The sequence below is a fragment of the Heterodontus francisci genome, chromosome 4 (assembly GCF_036365525.1).
Source record: "Heterodontus francisci isolate sHetFra1 chromosome 4, sHetFra1.hap1, whole genome shotgun sequence".
NCBI classification, from domain to species: Eukaryota; Metazoa; Chordata; class Chondrichthyes; order Heterodontiformes; family Heterodontidae; genus Heterodontus; species Heterodontus francisci.
In genome coordinates, this window is record NC_090374.1 from 187744830 (window position 1) to 187771248 (window position 26419).

General features: G+C 43.7%; 1 protein-coding gene across 3 annotated transcripts in view; it reads right to left on the reverse strand.

The window, feature by feature from the left end:
• The window catches only part of dnah6 (dynein, axonemal, heavy chain 6), a 554194-nt gene that overhangs the window by 178727 nt on the left and 349048 nt on the right, over positions 1 to 26419 (reverse strand). For all 3 annotated transcript variants that reach the window (XM_068030693.1, XM_068030691.1, XM_068030692.1), the window contains 5 exons: positions 17184 to 17387; positions 9899 to 10024; positions 8799 to 8963; positions 7398 to 7465; positions 3528 to 3708 (listed from right to left, as the gene is read on the reverse strand). In XM_068030693.1, the coding sequence (XP_067886794.1) occupies positions 3528 to 3708; positions 7398 to 7465; positions 8799 to 8963; positions 9899 to 10024; positions 17184 to 17387 (744 nt within the window). The remainder of the gene's footprint in view (positions 1 to 3527; positions 3709 to 7397; positions 7466 to 8798; positions 8964 to 9898; positions 10025 to 17183; positions 17388 to 26419) is intronic.

A 26419-nucleotide genomic window follows, 5' to 3' on the forward strand; every position in this document is an offset into this window, starting at 1 on the left:
GCCCGGGTGGCCATTAAATAGAGCCGGGGGGCCTTTGAATGGTTGAGGTGGCGTTCCCCTTGCCTTTTCAACCCGGTGCCAGGAGCCCCGCTAGCTCCACTAAGTCCTGTCCAAAGCATGTGACTCTCTGTAGCATAGACTACTCAGTGTCGCTGATGGCACCGAGATACTTGGAATGGATGCCAGCTGCGTCCCATTCAGTGGCCTTACCCAACATCCAAGGGCACCAGGAAATGGTCGAGATGTTCAAAGCAGCAGATGAATGGGCCACCCCTCAGGGGACAATTGCATCAAGCTTCCGCCCCTAACCTTCTCCAACTCAGGAATGACTGTGCGCCAAGGACCTGAATTGGAAGCAGCCCTTGCAATGATGCAGGTGTGGCAGGCTATGGAGGAGCCCCTCGGGCACTTCCAAGATGAGGAAAAAAGCCACGGGCATCTCAGCCAGAGGCAGAGATCAGGGAGCAGACTGCCTCCACATCATCTTCTGCCACAGGGGGAGCATCCTGTAGAAGAGTTGGTGAAATGTGCCACACCATTGACTTCACTTAATGGGTCACATGGGTGCTGTTCTCCACATTTTTATGAGGTTTTGTTTTCATTGTGTCATGCTAGGCCCCCACCTGCTAAGAATGAGACACATTAACTTTCTCATGAACATTGATTTTAAACTGTTACTGGAGTGAAGAAAGGACTTGTTAAACAGATCAGCCATGGCTGTAAGAAAAATTTACATACTAACAGACATTTAAGGTGAGAAAGTGCATTCCAGGGCCTGCTAAGGAGGACACAATCCACAAGGGCCAGGACTGGTTAGACCAGCTGGTCACATGACTACCTGGCTGTTCCAGGGTTTTCTTTTGAACTGGCCACAGAGGTTGAAGGCAGAAAGTCTGTTTGCTCCTGGACTGAGAAGATCTCTCTCTTGTCTGCTCCCATCTCTTTCTCACAAGCCTCTGAATCCACTGAAGACACATGAATCCCAAGAGAGACACGTCTCCTGCAGCGAACAAGGGCCTCAACGAAAAGCAAGCTCTACCTCCAATCAAGGATGCTACAGTGAGCTCCAAGAACTGTAACAACAACTCTTCAGATATTGCCTCAAACTTTTTCACTTTATTTTTCTTCTGCTCTTTTCTGTCTGTATCGCATATGCATGCTAGCGTGGGGAGCATCGTGCATCCGTAGGCGTTAACTGAATTAGAGTTTAAGTTTAATAAATTTCAACTTTTATTTTTTAAATCTAAGAAAGCCAGTTTGTGCTGGTTTCTTTGCCTTATAATTGGAAAGCGGTGAACAAGGATTCACCAAGGGGGAGCTAAAAACAGTGTGTTTAAAATTAAATTCTGTTCCGGTAAGAGCAGGTGAAGGCTGAGAGGGAACTCTAGACACATTTCTCACTGGGTCGTAACAATTGCAATATCACCAGTTCATTTTTCAATTGGATATGTGAGTTAATGATGTTTCCTGGTAAAAGGGAGATGGAGTCTTCTGGGTTGGGTGGGGTGGGTGGGGGGCCTGGGGGAGGGACCGTAGGGCCCTGGGATTGTTGTATTTTCATGCTTTGTTATGTTGGAGAGTGTTGACGGTGGAAACCTCATTCTTTATGGTCATGGCTGGCAATGGGACTTCACAGGTGTGGGTGTTTGAGGAGTGATTGCTCTCCATGCTGGAAAATTAGTTCATGTTTCTTCGGTCATTCAGACTCGAAGGTAATTATGTGAAACACAGCTTAATCGGCGTGGCCCTGCGGCCATGCCAACCTGTAGTTCACCCTGAGGTTTGGGACAGCAACACCAAGCACCCTCCGCTGCCAACCATATCTGGAATGATCCTTTTCTCGTCCACTTCCTCCTCATTTCCTCCTCCCAGTCCTCGCCCAAGGTGGAATGGCATTCCAGGTCCTCCTCCTCATCCATCTCCAGGCTTCCTTGTATCGTCATGTTGTGCAGGGCACAGCAGACAACCATGATACGCAATACTGGCTGGCTCGTATTGGACGGCACCACCTGACCAGTCAAGGCAACGGAAGCGCATCGTCAGGATGCACTGGCTCTGGTTGTAGTGTTTCTCTCCACCTATGTCTGGGTAGCAGATGGGCATCAGGAAGCAACTTTTTAGGAGTTAATCCTCATCCCCCAGCAGCCACCCATGGATTCTGGATCTGGCCTGAAGAGGTGCGGCACCTAGGATTCTTGCAGGATAAAGGATCCATGACAGCTGCCCAGGAATCAGGCGCAGACATGCAAGATTCTCTTCCTGTGGTCATAGACCAACTGGTATTTCAGTGAGTGGCAGCCCTTTCTGTTCAGGGATCTGACTGGCTGGTGTGTTGCTGCCTTGATAGCTAGGTGGGTGCATTTGATGACACCCTGGACCTGACGGAATCCATCAATGGTGGCAAAGCCCAATGCCCTCTGTGCCTGTACTGGCATATCTGTGTCAAAGTGGATGTAGTTCCCCCACCCTCCAGAATATTGCATCTGTGAACTGCCTGATAGTGTGATGAGCTGCCGACTCAAGATGCCACCATGTCCACAGCTGATCCCTGGAATGACCCATTGCATAGAAATTCAGAGTGATGGTGACCTTGATGGCTGCAGGCAAAGGATTGCCAAGGGGGCCGTGACGCCTCAGGTCATTGTGGATCAGAGCATAATGTCCAAGATCATCGGCCTAGATAGACACTGATGTTTCGTCATTTGCAGATAACTGACTCTTGGGCGGTAGACCTGATGTCAAGGGTAGTGCCTTCGTCTCCTTGCAGCCCCCCGCTGTGCTCCTCTGGCCTCCTCCTGTCCAGGAGATTGCATCTACTGAAGCTCATCATTCCTGCTCTATCCAATGTCAGAGTAGTCTGTTCCCATCTAACCTCCCTCAGCTGGCGCACGTTCGCTCACGAGGCCTTGCCCTGCCAACCACAGCTGCCCAAGTGATGCCAGTGGCCTCACATCCCTCTCCAGATTCCTACCACTCACCACTGTTGAATGCAAGTCTTTCAGCTAAAGCAATGGCTATTCTGTGGAACTTTATAAGCAGCTGAGCTTTATTCTGAGCTTCTACAATATGTTAGACAGACCTTCCAATAGCCCACTTGCTTCCCCCCCCCCCCAACTCACCACCCCCCCTACAGTGTTCACAACTTCTGCACCAGACATGGCATTTCCCCCATGCACTCCCATTGAAAATTACAAACTGCTCCTGACAAGCCTCTCAATGAGCTCCACAATGAGCTTCGCTGTCAATTAACTGGAGACATCCGTGCTTCCCTTTCCTTTCCTCCCAGTGTCCCTTTAAGAATTGTTTCGCATTCCAGAGGTGTTGGGAGCCAGTGCCGACCTCCAATAACATAATGTTCAAATTGCACGTGCACTCATTCCGCACCCACCGGGATTTAAACATCTAACCGCAGGAATTCAATATTTCTCGGAACTGCCTCAGCTTTTCTCATCTCCATGTTATGTGATAAAAGTTCTTCTTGAATATTTTTCAGCAGCAAACAAAATGTGCTTCATAAATCAAATTACCTTTGACTGTTGAAGAGTATTTATTAATTCTTCATTATCCAGAATGTTGCCTTCTGAAGTAAAAAGCAGCTTCAAGATTCTATCTTCAATAGCTTTTAATTGATTTTTATCTGAATTGATTTGAACAATCAACTGATTTCTTTGTTCCTCCAGTTCAGGTTTCTCTATTCTCACAACATCACTGTAAAAGATCACAACATCACAACTAAGCAATAGCATATTATGCACTGCAGTGCTGTTTTAATGAAATAGACCAAGTTGCTTGCGAAGTGTAATCATATTAACAGGACAGCACTTGTCCCAAGCTATTTATCACAAATCGCCAATGAAAGAGTATGATTTGTCATCTATACAGAGTGGAAAGAGCCAGTTCACAAGAAATAAATGGCAATATTAATAAGTTCTCCTTCTTAACACTAATTTTCTTTTACAATATAGCTATTGAAAATAATCATGAGTGGCAGAAGTCAACAATTGGACAAACTCATTTTTTCACACTTAGTTTTAAACAATTAAGACATTGTTCCTGTAAAATTGTTCTCACATAAAGTAGCAGTGCCTTAAAGTAGAAAGTGATTATACAAAGTTGAGACATCCTACTCAGATCTCCAGATATGCTCAGTGTGCATAGAATTTTCCTGATGAAGATAAATATGAAAATGGGATTTCCAGAAAGAATTTCTACGCTTTATTATTTGTCCAACAGACAAGAACACCAGCAAATGTTTCACATAGAAGCAGGGAAACATTTTGGGTTACACTAACTCTGTAAGACTGACAATCCGTCCTTTCCTCAACTGTCCTGAAAGATCACAAAGAAGTCTAAAAGCAAAAAGAATATGCTTAAAAAATAGAAAATTCATATCCCTATACATTACAGCCTATTTTAGTGGATTGATTGCAACACAGTTCTCTGGCAACGTACAAACATAACTTGTAATGTATATAAAAATTGAGTAAGGCAATTTTTATAGTTTTACACCAAAATCAAATGGAGAGGTTTGAGGCAGTCTCTAAAAGGAGGTTTCTTGTTACTGTTTCTGTGTTTCCAGCTCACCGTAGAGTCCTTGATTGTAGACAGCTCTTACTTTTTGTTGGGGCCTAGTATTCTTCTTAAACCTTGTTCACTGTCGGAGACTTTTCTCTCTTGGGGTCCCTCTGTCTTCAATAGTTTCCAAAGCTGGTGAGAAAGAGATGAGAGCAGACAGGAGAGAGGTGTTCTTAGTCCAGGAGCAAACAGCCTTCTGATTTCAAATTCCTAGTTGGATGTTCAAATTCAAAAAACGCCAACAGTCAGCCAGCCGTGTGACCAAACTGGTCCGATCACATCTGTTTGTGCATTCGGCCATTTTAGCAGTGAACCTGGAATGCTAGCCTTTCCACCTTCAACATCTGGTAATCAAATGTCCATTGTGGATTAAATTGGAGCAGCGAGTGGCCCCTTTATTCTTTGACGCCCTGTCTGTGGATATGCTAATGTTTCTCTCCAGTCAAAGTCTCCAATTTTTTTTTAAAGAACGTTCTTTCTTCACCAACACCTGTTTAAAATCAATGTTCATGTAGCGAAATTAACTTTCCTCATTCTTGGCAGGTGGGGGGCTTGCCTGCCACAGAGGTTGATAGATTCTTGATAAGCAAGGGTGTGAAAGGTTATCGGGGTAGGTGGGAATGTGGAGTTGAGGTTACAGTCAGATCAGCCATGATCTTATTGAATGGCGGAGCAGGCTCGAGGGGCCGAGTGGCCTACTCCTGGTCCTTGTTCATATGTTCGTATAAGCCCAACCAGTCTGGTGCACAATAGTGCACAGCTGTCAGGGGGCTAACTTCGTCGTTTGGAGAAGAAATGTTTTCAGCCCACAGGCACCTTGTACCGGGCCCAGTGCAGGACAGGTTTTTCATTATGGAATGCTGCCTCACCTGTTCACTCTGCTGTCACTCTGAGGAGGTGCCTGCTCTCCTCAGCAAGGCAACGGCAGGCCACATCATGGCTGTTGTCTATCTTTACTGCTCACTAATTGGGCACCGAGCTCACCACCTGCCCAATTAGGGCAGTGCCAGTTGAAGATCACATCACGTTGGCAATGCAGCTGAGGTGCAGGCGTTGGGTTCCCAACTCCATTTTGAAAATCCAGCCCATTGAGTGAGATGACCAAAAGTTTGGTCAAAGAGGTAGGTTTTAAGGAATGTCTTAAAGGAGGAAAGTGTGGTGGAGAAGCAGAGAAGTGTAGGGTGAGTATTCCAGAGCTTGGGGCCTAGGCAACTGATGGCCTGGCCACTAATGGTGAAGTGATTAAAATCAGGGACGCACAAGAGGCCAGAATTAGCGGAGCACAGATATCGGAGGGTTGTGGTGCTGGAGGAGATTACAGAGATAGGAAAGGGCCAGGCCATGGAAGGATTTGGAAACAAGAATGAGAATTTTAAAATAAAGACGTTGTTTGATGGGGAGCCAATGTTCGTCAGCGAGCACAGGGGTGATTGTTGAGTGAGACTTGGGCCGGAATTTTACGCGTCCCCCACCCCGCCCCAAAAGAGCGGACTGGTGGCAGAGGTGGAGTGTAGAATGGAGCGGGAGGCTGGGGGGGACCTTCCCAACCCACTTCCGCCTCCGCTGACAATTTATGTGGGGTGGTGGAGGTGAGAAATGGCCTGCCCACCCCAGGCCAATCAAGGCCCTTAAGTGACCAATTATCTTCCACTTAAGGGCCTCCACCCGCTGCCACGAGTATTTTACGTTTGTTTGGCAGGCAGCTGAGGCCTCAGAAAACCCACCTGATAAAACTAGACGGCCTTCTATGGGGCTGGGGGGTCCCTCCTGATCGGGCGCCCTGTGCCCCACGGAGGGCTGCCCCTCCCCTAACGGACCCCCCCTTGCCTCGCCAGGACCCGACCGATTGCCCCTGGTGAGGCCCCAAAAACATAATTGTTTTCTGGGGCCGGCCATCATCTTCCTCTTGCAGCTGGCTTGTAGTCCCAGCAGTGGCCACTGCTCCTGATTGCACTGCTAGGACTAAGACCTGCCTGCCCGCTGATTGGCCAGCAGCTCTATTAGGCGGGACTTCCTGCCTCAATGAGGTGGAAATCCCACCCAAGACCAATTAATGGCCTGGGGACCATAAAATCCAGTCTGGATCCCCAGGCCCGGCAGAGACGAGATCACCACTGACTTTTTGGCTGGTGGATGGGTCCCCTCTGCCCACCGTAAAATCCAGTTCTTGGTGTGAGTTAAGACACGGGCAGCAGAGTTTTGGATGGCGTCAAGTCTAGTGGTAACGAAAGCATGAATGAGGATACAAGTGTAAAAAGTATTACAAGTAAATATGGGTACTTATAAAATGGAAAACTCTTTAAAGAACAACTGACATAGGGGATAGCTTTTTTCATGGAATGCAGTGGCCTATCTATCTTTTTTAATATATTAAAGATACATGGTGCACATGAGTGGATTGCATTGATATATTACTTTGCATTATTGCATTACTGAACTAATTCATATTTTATCAGGTAATGTTTCTCAGCAGGCTACTCTACATAGCTTTATTGAATGAAATATACTTTCATAATTAACCCTCTGCTAGAAGTCAATTTTTGCTCTTATGCCACTATAAAATTTATCATTAATTCTGAAAGGATAACTGCAGCTCACAGTCAAATGACCCTTTCTGAAAAATATCCTCCCAGCTTCTTAATTACTTCAGTAGTCCAATGCAGTATGTACTTTATAATTCAGTGAACAGTTCACTGTGAAATCAGTCCATAAAAGAATTGGATAGTATAGCAGTCATTGATTATTGAAACCTACATCCCAATAACGGAAATATAACTGAAGAATAGAAAAGTGTTGGATGACAAAAAACAAGGAATCTTTACCTTAGCAGCTGATCTTCCAGGCCAGATTTGGTCACAGTGAAGTTAATAATGGTGACCTTTATACAGACCTGAAAGGATAACATAAAATATATGAATATATGTAAAACATAGAGCATAGGTTTTTCATTTCCCTCACTTATATTTTGCTCCCTTATTTTCTGTTATGTATTTCTTGAATAATGTCTGTAGGATTTGCGGAGAGAAAAAAAGTGATTAAGTGTAGTAAGAGCAGATTTACAGTCAGAGGTGAGGTAAAATCTAGTGATACACACCGAGCAAATCATTGGTTCCAGGAATGCAACATCATTTCAAATTATAGTCAACACTCAGTTGGAGTGAATCCATGATCTAAAGCTCTCCAGAAGCATAACTCAGATATAGCAGGCATGCAGCTCATGATTTGTTGTCTATTCATTTTAATGGACAGAAAATCATGGCTCTGCACCAGTGATCTAACAAGATGCACTGCCTGTAAAGGTCACTCCCCCTAGGAGATCTGGATTGTGGAATCACCCTAAATATTCTCAAAGAACCAAGCTTACGAAGGAGTATCAAAGATTAACTGGGTCTGTGTATATACATGTGCACACACAAAATGTTAATTTTTCTATTGGAGGTATGGCATTAAATTCAATCTTCTTATAGAGTATGAAGTTGCCATTAAAAACTAGGGAAATGATCAAGGACTCTGCTCTACTAACAAATTCAAAGTCTACATATTCAGATGACCATCTCCCTTCTGCTGTATTTAAAGCCTCATCATGGGGTGCACTCTTATATAAGAAAAAACAAGAGCAGAAATTGGTGGTGGAATACTGATAATGTGTATCTTAAAGCTGGCTTGGATTTTGGAGCAGCACCGAAGTGCTTATGAAGACAAATGTGTCAGTCTTGGCAAATATATGCAAATTACAGCTAAGCAATTGCCATGAAGGTGATCTTGAAAGCAATGCTGCACATATTGGCCTAAGAGGAGATAACTGCATAAGTACAGTGAATGAGCTTTGGCTTTAACACCCACATGCCATTACCCAATTCACTAATATTTGTTTCGCAGTAAGTTTGCTCATGCCATGTGGCCAAGTTGCCAGGATTTCTGCCACTGGTAACCCCTGTTGAAAAGTTTGCAGGAGCTTGAGCACTGGATGTGGACAGGATCAGGTTAGCTGTGGTGTCTTTCCATGTTCAAATAACTGCCAATCCACATTGTCTCGCTTCACCTGTGAAGAATAGGCAGTTGGGTAAAAAATCCAGACATCTGCCAATGCTTAAAACCGTACTTTCAATCGGTGATGTAACATCTTTGTATATGCACGTATAAGCACACCCCCGCATCGGTTGCTTCCTTTAGCAAAGACAGAAGCAGAGGAGAAGTTGGAAAAAAATCTTTATCTGAAGTACCTCTGGTAGATAGTGTGGATTTGACATTTTGGTCGTCATGTAGAATTTGAAGTTTTTGTCATAATCAATGTCTGTATCGCCCAACCGCATAAGTAATCTGCCACCTGTCACAAATTTCTGATTTAGAAGAATAGGCTCCAGAGATGGATCCAAGCTCTCCTTCAGCTATAATTTAAAAACAAAATATTAAGTCTACATAACAAATGAACAATGCTCTAACGTGTTCGCAGAAAGCACAGGTTTTTTTCTATATTCATTCGTGTCATGTGGGCGTCACTGGCGAGGCCAGCATTTATTGCCCATCTCTAATTGCCTTTGAGAAGGCGGTGGTGATTTGCTTTCTTAAACTACTGCAGTAGTAGGGCAGTAGGTACACCCAAGTGCTGTTAGGAAGGGAGTTCCAGGATTTTGACCCAGCGACAGTGAAGGAATGGTGATATAGTTCCAAATCAGGATGGTGTGTGGCTTGGAGGGGATCTTGCAGGCTGTGGTGTTCCAATGCATCTGCTGCCCTTGTCCTTCTAGGTGGTAGAGGTCGTGGGTTTGGAGGGTGTGTGAATGTGTTCGTATGGATTTCCAGTGGCCTTGCTCAAGGTGAGTAGGGTCATGCACTTTTGTAAGCAGAGAAGTGTTGTACCATGTAAAATATGATTATTAGTTAATGTGCATCTCCAGGTGCTTACCCATTGTCTCTCAAGACAAGGAGGCCAAAGAAGAGAAGTTAATGTGCATCTGTGTCTCCTTAAGGCCACAGAGTCTTAATTTTAATTAATCAGAGACTCAGATCAATTCGTTTAATTTTTCATTGGTGAGAGAACTATACAAATTGTAAAATGCTTATATGTTTCAGATTTGAGGTCAGAAGCTCCAGCACTAAGCAATTGACTTCTTAATGCTGTTTTGCATCTACCACAAAGTGTGGTGTCTGATGGGTGATATCTGAAGTATGATAGAGCAAATAAGTGCAATTATTTTTATACAAGATGTTTACAATGCATGCTTTGGTGATCCTATACTTGGTGATATTTCTGTATAATGCTTGGGGTGCTGAGTTACTTATTTGGATGAGAATAAAAATGAATAGAGTATAATATATTTACCTCTTCTAACAGTATTGGCATGCCAAGCCTAATACCATTTTCTAATGTGCGTAAGAAGGCAGAGTCTGTTAGCTTAATTATCTTCAAGCCATTTTTAGTTTCCATGTTTCTTATCCAGCGATTTGCCTGTGTAGACAAATCATAATTATAAATGCATTATCAAAGACTTCACATAAAATGTAAAGCATAAACATTCCCAAAACACAAACGTTGAGGTTTGCTACGCTTCCTCGAGCAATTATTCCCTATTGGACTCTGATTTTGAAAGAAGAGTGTGTGGAGTCAGAACCCAACAAGAATGACAGTTTCAGAATTACTACTTGGATTTTATTAGCATCCACAAGGCTACCATCACAATGTATTTTGTGGATGATCAATTTTCACTCAGGGCATCACTGCATTAGTTAATCAGATGCACTTTAATATCTGGTTCAGCTTGAGAGCAGAAGAATTATAAGAGACTGTTGGATAATTTGAAAGAGGAAGCAAAGTTCAAGGGGGTAATACCTTCTGCTTATTTGTGGATCCAGTGTCGATATGAAAAAATATCAATAAATATGTATGTCACCTAATGAAAAAAATAAGCTTACAATTTCCTGTCCAAGTCATGTTATTTCCAATTCCCTTTCTGCAGAGCCAGTCGAGTGGGTCAGTGACAGTGAGAAATGCATCCTGGCTTGCAGATGATACAGTGAATTGTGATGGAGTAGAAATTTGCAAAAGAACATAGACAAACAAAATGCAAGATTGTCAGAATCACAAATAGAGTACAATCTAAAGATAGAAGCACTATGAAGGTGGATAAGCAATGGGAATGAGAAGTCAAGGCATCACTAAAAGCTAGCTCACAGGTATAGAAAGCAATCAAAATGGCTAATAGAATGTCTGCTTTCATGACATATAGAATATATATGTGATACCATAACAGTTCTCATTTGCAATACTGGGGTTGATTTATACCTTGAGCAGACTTTGGGCAAGTGGTGTGAGGAGCGCTTAAAGTTACTGGTGAGAGGCTTAAGCTAGTTTATGGGTTAGGCCTCATTTCAATATCAACTGCGAGTTGTGAGCACAGAACCAGCACTTACCGCCTCTGAGCAGGTGTGGGAAATCCATCAACTCTGATGCAGAAAAATAAAACTGAAAGAGGGGATGAGGCAATCATGGTGATGGGAGGAGAGAGCACAAAGGGCAGCGCAGTGGTTAGCACCGCAGCCTCACAACTCCAGCGACCTGGGTTCAATTCTGGGTACTGCCTGTGTAGAGTTTGCAAGTTCTCCCTGTGTCTGCGTGGTTTCCTCCCACATGCCAAAGACTTGCAGGTTGATAGGTAAATTGGCCATTATAAATTGCCCCTAGTGTAGGTAGGTGGTAGGGAAATATAGGGACAGGTGGGGATGTGGTAGTTATATGGAATTAGTGTAGGATTAGTATAAATGGGTGACATTGATCACAAGTTCGTGTGACATTGATCACAAGTCGTGGGAGTCAGTTGCCAGCATTCGCCAGAGCTGGCGGGCAGCCATAAAGACAGGGCTAAATTGTGGCGAGTCGAAGAGACTTAGTAGTTGGCAGGAAAAAAGACAGAGGCGCAAGGGGAGAGCCAACTGTGCAACAGCCCCAACAAACAAATTTCTCTGCAGCACCTGTGGAAGAGCCTGTCACTCCAGAATTGGCCTTTATAGCCACTCCAGGCGCTGCTTCACAAACCACTGACCACCTCCAGGCGCGTATCCATTGTCTCTCGAGATAAGGAGGCCCAAAAGAAAGAAAGTATAAATGGGTGGTTGATGGTCAGCACAGACTCGATGGGCCGAAGGGCCTGTTTCAGTGCTGTATCTCTAAATAAATAAATAAAATAAAGTCAGCTGCAGGTCAATGGAGTTTTGGGGGCCAGAAGAAGGAAAGTCTTGTAACAAACAGAAGTTTTGCTGAGCAGCCTGCAGTAGTCTCTTTAAGAACTGCTGGTTAGGCCATTCAACACCTGGTATCAATGGGCAGAACATGCACTGCGTCAAATTGCACCAGATTTCCTGTATTCAACTACAATTTGCATATTCAAGTAGATTCCTGCCTGATAAAAGGTAGGCACATAGGCCGCCCACGGAAGGTCCTAATGAAAATATTGGTGGGTGGATCGACAACAGGGCAGTAAGTTCAGCTCCATGATATTTAGGATGTTAGTGTGCCTCTCCACCAGACAGAGGCCCTCAAAATCAGGGCCAGTATGTTCCATATTGGGCAGCCCACCTTACAAAGGATACACTGGCCTTAGAGAAAGGCTGCAATTGACTAGGTTATAATGAGAGACTGGACAAACCTAGGTTGTATTCCTGCAGATGAGGAAGTTAAGGAGTGAGCCAACCCTTTAGAAAAGAAGAAGCAGGAGCGATAGAGAACGACTGTTGTTTCTGGTAGAGGAATCTTAATTCTATCCGAAGTGCAAACTCCAGTCAATCTTTCTCCTTGCTACCACAGGTCAACTGTAGCTTCACACTGCAGTGCCCTCCCCCACACTCCACCTATCACCACCCCCACACCCCTCCTCCTTCTGCTGCTCACTTCAAATGAAATAACTAGGCAAAGTCTAGGGATTGAGCCTAGAACCCATCTGGCTTGAATGTAATACCCACAGTGCATTCTCCCACTGAGCTTTAAGTGATACAATAATCAAGGAATAGGTGCAAAGCTTGACATCTGCAGCCTAAATGTTCTTCAGAAAGTGGTTGATGTTCGGCACAGACTCGGTGGGCCGAAGGGCCTGTCTCAGTGCTGTATCTCTAATCTAATTATGTGCAATGGTGTGATGCCACTTCTGTATAATTGACTGGTACTACTGGTACTGGATTGAACCATCATGTCCTCAAACACAGCAGAGGAAGACAAAGATCTCTGATTTTTGGATAACTCTTTGGAAATAACAACAACAAGATTTTATTCAGACTGATAGAAAATGCAGATTGCAGGCCTCAAAAGATTGTTGCAACAAGCTACCAGCTCCAAGGAGGAAGAACATAGGTAGAACCAGTTGCTATGTTTTTTTAATGAAAGCAGAAAATGCTGCAAATACTCAGTGGGAAATACTCAAAGTTTTGACAAAAGGTCATCGACCTGAAACATTGGGTGGAATCTTCTCAACTTGGTCCCTGGTGCAATGGCAGGACCATTTTTGGGTTTGGAACCCAACCCTTTGTGTGCACACTTTGTGGTTGCTTTTAACCAGAGCAAACCAATTAACAGCCAATTAATAAGGGAGGGCGGGATGACGCATCCATTCTGTCAAAGGAAAGATTTCTAATTAAAGGGAGCACTGCATGTTTCAGAAAATGCCACCAGCACTTGGATTTTTCAGGCTGATGCAACCACAGCAATGGAGAGGAGATCTGGAAAGGCTGTCCCTGAGTCTCTCACTCTTACCTGGAGGTCCTGCTGCAGGATCTGACGGGCTGCAGTGAGCTGGGCTCTCCCAAGGACGGGAGGAATAGGACAACCTCTCTAATTAAGCAGGCATGTATGGAGTGGCTGAGGAAGTCAGCAACAGATGTGTGGTCCCTTCAAACTGGAGACAGTGCACCAAGAGGATCCAGGACCTCAGGAGGGAGGGACAGGTGAGTGGCTTAACAAGTTCGGTTTTTCAGGTGCCAAGCCCCACACTCTGATTTGCCCAATATTCTCCTGCACAGCATGCCTCAGGTCAACACACCTTGCAGCTCCACTCATTCCTCTTGCGACAGGCACACAGGCACCTCACATCCCCATCTGAGCAGCCAACACTCACATTCACCCTCAGCCTATTGCCCTCTTGCTCCCAGTTACCCTCCACAAATGGTGTCCGTCCCTCCTCTGCACACAAGATATTACCAACACTCACACATCTCTGCTTTCTCTTCTTACAGGAGAGGAGAGCACACAACTTCGGGGAGAAGCAGAGATCCCGGGGGGTGGGGTGTTGCAGAGAGGGTAAGCGGAGCAGGGTAGCTTTCCAGTGACATTGTCGGTCATTGGCAATGTGTGTCCACCTGGTCCACTGGGAAGCAGGTATTGATCCAGCCTGAGCCTCCTGAGGCACTGGTGCTCAGACATGTCAAGGGAGCTGATCATTTGCCTGTAGACTCTGTGTTGGGGGGGTCTTGCTTCCTTCCAACTGGATTGCTGCATCCATCCTCTTTGTCCTGTGGAACGGCATGCAGCTGAGGAAAAGGCAGCTGGTGCTGCTGGTGGTGTTGCGCCTGCTGCTGCTGCTGGAGCAGTTGCCAGTAGTGTGGTCTCTGCTCTTGAACCTCAGCAGAAGTGGAAGGTGGAGCTGTATAAGCTGCTCGCATGCTGTGGTGAAGGCTGGCAGCAGGAAGTGCAGCTGAAGGCGAGTGAAGTGTTGGACAGATGACGTGCCTTCCAAGCAGTTGACAATCACCTGTCAAGTAGAGAAAGCACTCTCTGAAAGAAGAAGTGCTTTGAACAGCAGCCTCTCAGTGGCATTGGCTGGTGCTCTTCTGTGTAACTGGTCAAAGCCTTCGCTGCTCGTCAGTTTCACTGAAGAAGCTCTCGCTGCTGTGCACTCGCCTCAGTGACCCTGGTGAGTTGCTGACAAGTCAGGAAACATGTTCCATGGCTGGGAAATTCAGGCTTCAATGTTAAAACACCTAATGATTGGCTTTTACCAACCTCAACCACTTCTTAATTACTTACCGGACAGATTCAAGGGAGTTCCCTGCTATCGTTCAATGCCTCCCCAGGGAAAGCCGGCAGGGGATGGGATCACTTCGAGATCCTGACCCAATGTCAATTTCTGGGATTTCACCATCTCACTCCTCCAATCCTGTCTCTAATGGCCTGGGAAAATTCCCCTCTTAACTCTGTTTCTCTCTCCACAGATTCTGTTTACCTTGCTGAGTATTTACAGCATTTTCTGTTTTCATGGACACTGTGTAAATTGTTTAACTCCTTGGAGTCTCTATGTTATACATAGTGGAAATTTGATTATTCACACTCTTATTATCCATCTCCTTGATTATTAGCATTAACTCCCTAGATATAGAGCCGAATTCTAAATGCAGCATCTCCCAGGCTGCCTCCACAGCATTAATCTCAATAGAGCTAGCATTTTAAAATAAAATATCACCCATGGCTCGGAGGTAGCTCTCTCAGCTCTTGAGTCAGAAGGTCATAGGTTGAAGCCCCATGCCAGATACTGAAGCAGGTCATCTAATTTGACACTTCAATGCAGTAATAAAGGAATGCTGCACTGTTGGAGGTGCTGCCCAGCAGATAAGATGTTAAACTGAAGCCAAGTCTGCTCTCTTAGGTGATGAGAAAAGCCACATGGCACTATTTGAAGAACAGTGGTGGAAGGGGTCTCTCTGGTGAGCTGTTGAACAATTATTTCCTTCATTCAGTGTCACTTAAAACAGATTTAAACAGATTTGTTTATCTCATTCCTGTTTGCAGGACCTTGATGTGAGCAATTTGGGTGCTGCATTTCCCTTTGTTACAATAGTGAGCACACTTAAAAATACTATTTCATTTTCTCAGTCACTTTGGAACATCTGAAATGTACTATATAAATGTAACTTCTTAAGGAGCCATAGTGTGTAAATGCGCTACTCGCTAGCACAGTCGCAGACTTAAAAAGACAGCTTCTATACTTAATTTAAAGCTGGATGAATACAGCACTTTAAAGGCAGCCAACAGGAAGTGACTGTGCACTTCCTTTAGCAGTCAACTCTGTAGCTAGAGGGCCTGTGATGGGTGTAGGATGTCTAAGATCTCTGACAGGTTCAGCGGCTAGAGTTACAGGTGGGTGGATGGAGTGCTGTGAATTGGCAGATCAGCTGCTTCAGGTGATCTTGTCAGCAGGAAACGAGATGAGTGCTGCTGAAGAGGAATAATGTGGTGTTCCTATAGCGCAAGGGTAAAAATCCTGTGATATGAACTGGATTTTCATGCCTTTCACATATTTCCCCCATGACCTCTCCAATCTTTTTGAAGGTGGACTAAGAAAATGTTTGTTAATACGAAACCAGCTCTGAATTGTAAGGCTGTGTTATTTCACAGACATCAAGTGAACATATAGCAGTTATGATCAGGCTCACTTCATCCAATCAGTATAACATCTTTGCATAACGACATAAAAAAATGAACATATGTTTCTCTCGATCAGTTAGCCACCTTGCTTTACTTCAATAAAATACATTCTAACTACCCTGCAGCATCCTAAACTTCCGAGTCTATCAAAAGTTTCTGCTAGCAGCATCCTATTTAAAAATCAGACTGTCGGCATGTCGAGCACACAGAACCAGAGACTTGCCAATAAAATTGGTATTAGGTGATTACTGATTACCTAAACAGACTAACAAATTGCTTATTGTGCTTTTTTTGTCTTTGGGAAAATTACTTCAATGCCTACATCATTACAATTTTAATCATCTTTTAAGCATCTTGTGCACAAAACCCAACACTTAAACAGAACACTTTTTCCTATCTGTTCTGTGGAAAAATCGTCAAACTTTTTCAATGCCAGTAGAGATGTGCATCTGTTATTACAATAATTAGGTTGGATTCTAAACTGACATGACAATTTGTCTGTCCTTCACTTTCCAATTCTGGTGTTGTCTTTCCTGCATTCATGTTTATTTTATTTTTCTCTCAAGTTAATATTTTCGGAGAGGTTTATTTGAAAGTTGCGTTACATTACAGCTTCCCTGCCTGTATACAATTGCTAGTGCAGTCATATCATTATAGCAGCTAAAAAGGGCAGCAAGACAATCATACAATTGACATTATGCTACAAAAGGACTGTTCCTCAATAGTTAGAGCCGATTGGAATGAGAAAATGTTCTTAATCTTTTCTAGAATCCACATAAGTTGCCTGTATAATGATTGTACAATGCCACTGAAAATGAAAAAAACTACGTAAATTTACAAGAGAGACATCTATAAGTATTGACAAAAGCCAGTCATGCTTATATGCAATGCATTTTTAGTTGCATATCAACGCATCTTTAAAACAGCCCATTATACAATGCAATTAAGTTATGATTTTAGCTACTAGTTACAGCCATCAATGCCTAGAAAAAGGGAAATTTCTAAAATTGTTTTTGAAAAGTAATACCATAGTACAGAATATTCCAGACCCATGATAGGCATATACAAACAAAAAATGCTGGAAATACTCAGCAGGTCTGGCAGCATGTGAGGAGAGAGAAGCAGAGTTAACATTTCAGGTCAGTGACCTTTAGGTATAGGTATATCATCTGTTACCACAAGCTCTATTAAGCTGTATTCTAACCTGATCCTGTGGATCAATCATCAGCGGCCACCGATGACCTCGCTTCACAAGAATGCCATTCTCAGTGGAAACATTGTCACGGGGTAGACCATCAGTGTTCCACTGACGAATCTCAAATGCATCCCCTAAGATGTTGATGAGACTGAAATCTGGGCTGATAGGAATTTCCAGTTCCGTACATCCTTTAATCCAGTCATCTATCAGCTGTTTAAAGAAAAAATACAACTGTAATTGATAATTGCAAAACACAGTTCTACATATAGGATTTCTTTTACAACGAAGATAGATACATTCTAATTATTCAACAACTATTCAAGTGAAAAATAAAATGCACCAGAATTAATTTCATGAAGTGCTTCAGAAAAGTCTTTGTTTTCATAAAAGTTAGACTAGAATATTGGGTTTGTAGTGAGCAAACATGTATGGTATCCAGAACAGAACCTTGACATGACACAAAAATACACAGAGGGCTGAATTTTACCAGCCCCTCGACACCGCGGGATGCCGCATGGGGGCTGGTAAAATTCTGCAGGGAGAGGGTAAATCAACATCTGGCATGTGTGAGTCTTTCAAACGTCAGTTGATTAGAATCCAGGACCAGCATGTTCCTGTGAGAAAGAAGAATACGTTTGGCAAGTTTCGGGAATCTTGGATAACGAGGGATATTGTGAGCCTAGTCAAAAAGAAAAAGGAAGCATTCGTAAGCGCTAGAAGGCTGGGAACAGATGAAGTCCTTGAGGAATATAAAGACATTAGAAAGGAATTTAAGCAAGGAGTCAGGAGGGCTAAAAGGGGTTATGAAAAGTCATTGGCAAACAGGATTAAGGAGAATCCCAAGGCTTTTTATACGTGTATAAAGAGCAAGAGGGTAACCAGGGAAAGGGCTGGCCCACTCAAGGACAGAGGAGGGAATCTATGTGTGGAGCCAGAGGAAATGGGCGAGGTACTAAACGAGTACTTTGCGTCAGTATTCACCAAAGAGAAGGACTTGGTGGATGATGAGTCTAGGGAAGGGAGTGTAGATAGTCTGGGTCATGTTGTTATCAAAAAGGAGGTGGTATTGGGCATCTTGCAAAGCATTAAGGTAGATAAGTCCCCAGGGCCTGATGGGATCTACCCCAGAATACTGAGGGAGGCAAGGGAAGAAATTGCTGGGGCCTTGACAGAAATCTTTGTATCCTCATTGGCTACAGGTGAGGTCCCAGAGGACTGGAGAATAGCCAATGTTGTTCCTTTGTTTAAGAAGGGTAGCAAGGATAATCCAGGAAATTATAGGCCGGTGAGCCTTACGTCAGTGGTAGGGAAATTATTAGAGAGGATTCTTCGGGACAGGATTTACTCCCATTTGGAAACAAATGAACTTATTTGCGAGAGGCAGCATGGTTTTGTGAATGGGAGGTTGTGTCTCACTAACTTGATTGTGTTTTGGGCGGAGAAATGGGAGATGGAGTTTAATCCGGACAAATGTGAGGTAATGCATTTTGGAAGATCTAATACAGGTGGGAAGTATACAGTAAATGGCAGAATCCTTTGGAGTATTGACAGGCAGAGAGATCTGGACGTACAGGTCCACAGGTCACTGGAAGTGGCAACGCAGGTGGATAAGGTAGTCAAGAAGGCATACGGCATGCTTGCCTTCATCGGTCGGGGCATAGAGTATAAAAATTGGCAAGTCATGCTGCAGCTGGACAGAACTTTAGTTAGGCCACACTTAGAATATTGCGTGCAATTCTGGTCGCCACACTACCAGAAGGACATGGAGGCTTTGGAGAGGGTACAGAAGAGGTTTACCAGGATGTTGCCTGGTCTGGGGGGCATTAGCTATGAGGAGAGGTTGGATAAACTCGGATTGTTTTCACTGGAACGACGGAGGTGGAGGGGCGACATGATAGAGGTTTACAAAGTTATGAGTGGCATGGACAGAGTGGATAGTCAGAAGCTTTTTCCCAGGGTGGAAGAGTCAGTTACTAGGGGACATAGGTTTAAGGATGCTCGGGGCAAAGTTTAGAGGGGATGTTTACACAGAGAGTGGTGAGTGCCTGGAGCTTGCTGCTGGGGGAGGTGGTGGAAGCAGGTACGATAGTGACGTTTAAGAGGCATCTTGATAAATACATGAATAGGATGGGAATAGAGGGATACGGTCCCCGGAAGTGCAGAAGGTTTTAGTTTCGAAAGGCATCAAGATTGGCGCAGGCTTGGAGGGCCGAATGGCCTGTTCCTGTGCTGTACTGTTCTTTGTTTGACCCGCGATGTGGAGAAAGGCCTGCCACATATTACCGGCAGCGGGGGTACCTCGGTGCGGCCGCTGTCGCCCGCCGCTCGGCAGCAGCACCCCAATTAGAATATGTAAAACTCTACTTATCCCTACAGATAATGCATCCTGCCGCCTCATGCTCCGCACTTCCTTATTTTACGTAGAACGGGCGGCTATCACGTGCTATCCCGTTCACGAACAGAAAACTGGACGGGACATCAGAAGCAGGAGTTCTAGACAGTGAAGATAAGTCCAGATATACAGGAGTCTCACTCTGCATTCTGGAAGGGAGGAGGGTGGAAGAGTTACAGGGGTCTCAGCTCTGCATTCTTAAAGGGAGGAAGGAGGGGGTCTGGGATTACTGGAGGGAAAGCTCTGAAGGCATGAAGAGAGGTACTGTGTACCCTCAGGGGGCAAAGATTTAAGGTAAAGAGCGGGAGATTTAGAGGGGATTTGAGGAAAAAAGTTTTTACCCAGAGGGTGGTCAGAATCTGGAACACACTCCCTGAAGAGGCAGGGACCCTCACAACATTTAAGAGGTATTTAGATGAGCACTTGAAACGCCATAGCATACAAGGCTGCAGGCCAAGTGCTGGAAAATGGGATTAGATTAGATAGGCTTGATGGCCGGCATGGACACGGTGGGCCGAAGAGCCTGTTTCTGTGCTGTATAACTCTATGACTCTATGACACCTTCCGTAAACAGTGTAGCCTCTGTGTTTATTTGTGTTTGTGAAGGTGCAATGGCACTGTAGTCACCCTGTGTGAGGGAAGGGTGCCAGAAAGGGTAGGAGCGTTAAGGTATAGGGATGGTGGGGGCAATCAATGCAGCTGGTAGGATCTTGATGTGGTCACGCTGTGCCACTCTGAGAGTTAGCCAAGATGGGCAGTGTCATGCCACGCCACATAGTTGATCCATGAAAGCACCTGATGTACCCGTCAACACCAATCCCTGCCCTGTTAGGAACCTTTGAATAAATGAAGGAAACAACTTTATTTATCACATGGAAATGGGTCTGGCTCATCCTACATTATGTGATCCGCTTCTCCTGAGGATCCGTATGCACCGGAGGCAAAATCAACAGGCAGGTGCGGTCCACATAGAGGCCCCCGGTAATGAGCAGCAGCCCCCAAGGGGAGCTCGCCATTATGGTCGTCATGCATTTACAGGCCCCACATGATATGCCATCGGATGTCAGAGCACCGGACTACATCTGCAGCATCCCTGTGTAAACGATTAGAGGCAGCAGTTGACTGAGCCAATGCCCATGTCACTGCATCCTTGGAGACGCTCATGAGTAATGGTGGCATGGTAATGATGTTATTGCATACGTTGGCTATCCTGAAGGCCAACGGTGCAAAGGGATGTGACATTGGCACTACATTCTGGCACACATCATTCACACAGAGAAAAGGACACACATGTTGGTGAGGAACATTTAGTGAGAAATGTATTTACATTTGTGTGACACCCGTGCATTCCCATATGTCATTGTCTTTTCTGTAAACGCTTGCGAATGCCCCTTCTCAGTGCAACCTCTGCGCTAGCAGCCTGACTGGAGGAAGGCTGCTGATCTGATTGCCTTTTGGCTGTGGATGATTTTTGCGCTCGTACCCTGTGCGCACGAGGCCTGGAGGGCCCCGACTGGCTGGGGGAGTGCTCATTCATCTTCTGGCATCGGACGCTTTGACGCCAGATGGCTCCACAGCTACTCACCTCCGCTGCCATCTCCAGCCAGACTGCCTTGTTCAGCCAGGAGGGCCTCTTATCACCATCGTTGGGGAAAAGGATCTCCTGCCTTGCCCGCACAGCCTGGAGGAGAGTGAGCAGGGAGGCTTTGTTGAACTGTGGGGCCATCCTGGAGCACCCCTCTGCCATCCTCGTTCCTTTAAATGCAACGATGACTCCACCGTGTAACTGCTCTAACTTCTGGCTGCAAGGTTTGTCTTGCACATGTTTGAAAACCAATGTAGGACTAGTGAGGAAATCTGTGCTGTTGTCATAGTTTTTCATCTATTACACATCGACACATGTTCACGAACACTTTGCTTCTGCAGCTGCTGATCATAGTTATTGGTATAATATTTCGAGTTGGCAATGCAGCTAGAATATGAACATATTTTCCTGGTTCTTTGCAAAGATTATTTAATTGCCAAGAGAAAAGGGACACAGCCTGTTCACTCTTTCCTGATAGGTATAACCTCGCAGTTCTGGTATCATCATTGTAAATCTTTTCTGCACCCTCCCCAGTGTCGCTCTATGTCATTTTTATAATATGGCAACCATAACTGCAATATTCCAAGTGTGGTCTAACAAAGCGTCATTACAAATTTTGCAAAACTTCTCTATTTTTCAATTCTATCCTTCTAGAAATAAAACCTAGTGCTTGGTTTGCTTTTGTTATGGCCTTATTGACTTCTGTCACAACCTTTAGAGATTTTCTCCTTTAGCAACAGTGGGAAACCAATTAAATCCATTACATGACCAATTAACTAGCATTTTCCTAGGGTAACAGCACTTTGACGGAGGCGCGCAGGATCCCTGGTGTGTCTGCAGCTCGTCTCCTCACAGGAGGCGAGAGCACAACGGAAGATCAGAGCACCATAAAACTCTATGCAGACTTAAATGAGCATATAGGTTTTATTCAGCAGGTCTGGCAGCATCTGTGGAGAGAGAAGCAGAGTTAATGTTTCAGGTCAGTGACCCTTCTTCAGTTCTGAACGGTTCTGAAGAATGGTCACTGACCTGAAACGTTAACTCTGCTTCTCTCTCCACAGATGCTGCCAGACCTGCTGAGTATTTCCAGCATTTCCTGTTTTTATTTCAGATTTCCAGCATCCGCAGTATTTTGCTTTTATTTTAGGTTTTATTTAGTACATCTGCAGACAAATACTTTCAAGTGGAAGTGTTTTCCCTGAGATGGATCCACCTGATACCTTGGGTGTTAGGATTTGTGTGCTGCTTTCAGCATTAGTAGTGCAGCTCCATTTTGTGGCAACCTCTACCTCTCCATTTACTTGAGTAGTGCACACCATACTTAGTGGGACTGCTGGCCACCCTTCCCTTCGACAACTCTGATTATCCCTCCCGTGTCAGATGCCAGCCCGTTGTCACTAATTGGACGGCACTCCAGGAGGCGACTTTTTAATTTGCCACCTTCTGAAGAATTGCGCCTGATGTCCCGCCACTCACTCTTCCGGGATTCCAATCCAGAATTCATCCCGACAGCGGAATTGCCACACAGCGACAAAATTCAGCCCATTATTTTTCCTACTACCAATGTTAAGCTGACTGGTCTACAGTCCCCTGGGCATGTTCTAGCTCCCTTCTTAAACATAGGTATAATATTAGCTATCTGCCAGTCTTCTGGCATTACAACTTTTTCTAATGAATTATTAATGAACAGTGCCTCTGCTGTCTCTTCCCTAGATTCTTTGAAAATGCGTGAATGCCATTCATCTGGACCAATTTTATTCTCTTTGATTTTGATTAATTTATTTAAGAGTTCTCCTCTTCTTATTTTAAATGCTGTTATATTATTTCTAATCTCATCTTCCGATGTCATGTCCACTTGATCAGTCTTCCTGATAAATACTGAAGCAAAATAATTACTAATTTTTCTTTCTTTTTATTTATGTGCCTCTCTTTCACTATTTTGTTTTATGTTCCTTGATATTTTAATTTCATAGTTGCTCTTTGCCTTCCTTTTTTTTGACTACTCTCCTGGTTTCTTCATATCCTCCCGTCTTGTTCTCCTCTGCTCTCCATGTAAATAATGTATGTCCCTTTCCTTCCCCTCAATTATTTCCTTTTCTCTTTATTCATCCATGGTGTCTCAATAGCGTATAGTTTGTTCTTGTTTTTTAGCAGAATATATTTTTCATGGGCTCTGTTGAACACCATTTTAAATATTTCTCATTGCTGTTCTACATCACTGTTTGCCAATACAGTTGCCCATTTTAATTTCCCAAGTTCTATTCTCAGCCCCTTAAAATCAGCTTTTCTCCAATCTATTAGTCCAGTCTTTGTTGTGCTTATGCCCTTCTCAATTATTATCCTAACCATACATTGTGGCCACTACTGTCTAGATGTTCCTCTACTTCTACTTCTCTTATCTGCTCTGGTCCATTCCCATTACCAGATCCAGCAGCAAATTATCCCATCTTGTGCTTCTTATATACTGGGACTCCATTCTCTTATCCACATTACCTACCTCTTCTGGCTAATTAATTTTGGGGTAGTTGAACTCCTCCGTGATTATTATTCTATATTTTGTTACTCATTTCCCTAATTTGCTTGCAAATTTCTTCCCCCACTTCCCTTCCACTATTAGGTGATCTGTAGACTACCCCGATAAGTGTAATTGATCCATTTTTATCTGTTATCTCTATCCACATGGATCCTTTTTTAAAAATTCATTCACGGGATGCGGGCATCACTGGTATGTACAGCATTTATTGCCCTTCCCTATACAACTGAGTGGTTTGCTAGGCTATTTCAGAGGGCAATTAAAAGTCAACCACTTTACTATTGGTCTGGAATCAAATATAGACCAGATGGCAAAAGGATGATAGACTTTCTTTCCTAAAGAACATCAGTGAGCCAATTGGGTTTTCATGACAGTCTGGTAATTTCATGGTCACTATAACTGATACTAGCTTTTTATTGCAGATTTATTTAATTAAACAAATTTAAGTTAAATAGAGGACAAGACTGGGGCAGTAATAATGGGAAACAAGGAAATGGCAGAAACTTTGAACAAGTGTTTTGTATTTGTCTTCACAATAGAAGACACAAAAAGCATCCCAAGAATAGTAGAAAATCAAGGGGCAAAAGGGAGCGAGGAACTTAAAAAAATCACTATCACAAGTGAAAAAATACGAGGAAAACTAATGGGACAAAAGACTGTATCCTAGGGTCTTAAAAGAAATGGCTGCAGAGACAATGGATGCATTGTTTATAATCTTCCAAAATTCCCTGGACTTTAGAAAGGTCCCTGCTGAAAGGAAAACCACACATGTAACAACTCTATTCAAAAAAGAAGGGAGACAGAAAGCAGGAAACTAAAGGCCAGTTAGCCTAACATCGGTCATTGGGAAAATGCTAAAATCCATTCTTAAGAAAGTAATAGCAGGACATTTAGAAAATCATAATGCAATTAGGCAGAGTCAATATGTTATGAAAGGAAAATAGCGTTCTTTGAGGATGTAACAAGTATGGTGGATAAAGGGAAACCAGTAGATGTAGTTTGTTTGGATTTCCAAAAGGCATTCAGTAAGGTGCCACATAAAAGGTTACTAGACAAGATAAGAGCTCATGGTGATGGGGGTAATATATCAGCATGGATAGAGGATTGGCTAACAGGAAACAGAGAGTTGGGATAAATACAGCATTTTCAGGTTGACAAACTGCAATTAGTGTAGTGCCACAGGGATCAGTGCTGCGGCCTCAACTATTTACAATCTACATTAATGACTTTTTAAAATTTGTTGTGGGATGTGGGTGCAGCTGGCAAGGCCAGCATTTATTGCCCATCCCTACTTGCCATTTCAGAGGGCATTTAAGAGTCAACCACATTGCTGTGGGTTTGGAATCACAGGTAAGCCAGCAGATTTCCTTCCCTAAAGGACATGAATGAACCAGATGAGTTTTTAAAACAATCGACAATGGTTTCATTAGACTAGCTTTCTAATTCCAGATTTATTAATTGAATTCAAATTTTACCATCTACCATGCTGGGAATCAAACCCATGCCCCAGAGCTCCAGCCTGAGCCTCTGGATTATTAGTCCAGTGACATTACCACTCTGCCACTGCTTGAAGGACCAAGTGTATTGTCAAATTTGCTGACGATACAAAGATAGATAGGAAAGCAAGTTGTGAGCATGACACAAAGAGTTTGCAAAGGGATATAGAAAGGTTAGGTAAATGGGCAAAAATTTGGCAGATGGAGTATAATGTTGAAAAATGAGAAGTTGTCCACTTTGGAGGGAAGAATAGAAAAACACAATATTATTTAAATGGAGAGAGACTGCAGAATCCTGTGGTACAGAGGTATCAGCATATCCTTATAAATGAATCACAAAAAGTTAGCAAGCAGGTACAGCAAATAATTAGCAAATGGAATGTTGGCCTTTATTGCAAGGCAGATGGTGTATAAAAATAGGGAAGTCTTGCTACAACTATACAGGGCATTGGTGAGATTGCACCTAGAGTACTGTGTACAATTTTGGTTTCCTTAGTTAAGGAGGGATGTACTTGCGTTGGAAGCAGTTCAGACAAGGTTCACTGCGCTGATTCCTGGGATAAAGGGGTTGTCTTATGAGAAAAAGTTGAGCAGTTTGGGCCAAAACTCATTGGAGTTCAGAAGAATGAGAGTTGATCTTATTGAAACATATAAGATTCTGAGGGGCTTGACAGGGTAGATGCTGACAGGATGTTTCCCTTTGTGGGGGAATCAAGAACTAGGCAGCACAGTTTAAAAATAAGGGTCTCCCAATAAGACAGAGATTAGGAAGGATTTCTTCACTCAGAAGGTCGTTAATCTTCAGAATTCTTTTCCCCAGACAGCAGTGGGGGCTGAATCATCCAATAATTTGAAACTTGAGTTAGACAGATTTTTGATCAACAAGCGATTCAATGCTTATGAGGGGAAGGCAGGAAAGTGGAATTGTGGCCACCTTTAGATCAGCTATGACTTTATTAAATGGCAGTGCAGGCTCAAGGGGTCGAATGACCTACTCCATTTCTTATGTCCTTATGATTTTATATTCCCCTGCTGCCATGGTGGGATTTGAGCTCATGTCTTTGGAACATTAGCCGAGATCCTATCACATTGCCTTTGTTATTAAAATAAATAATGCTTAATATTTTAGAATACACCTAATAAGTAAAAGAAGGCCATCACAAGGGAAGCTCTTAATTCCATAGAAATTGATGCTGTTTAAGGATAGAAAGCATTAGGACTTTCGGACTAATAAAC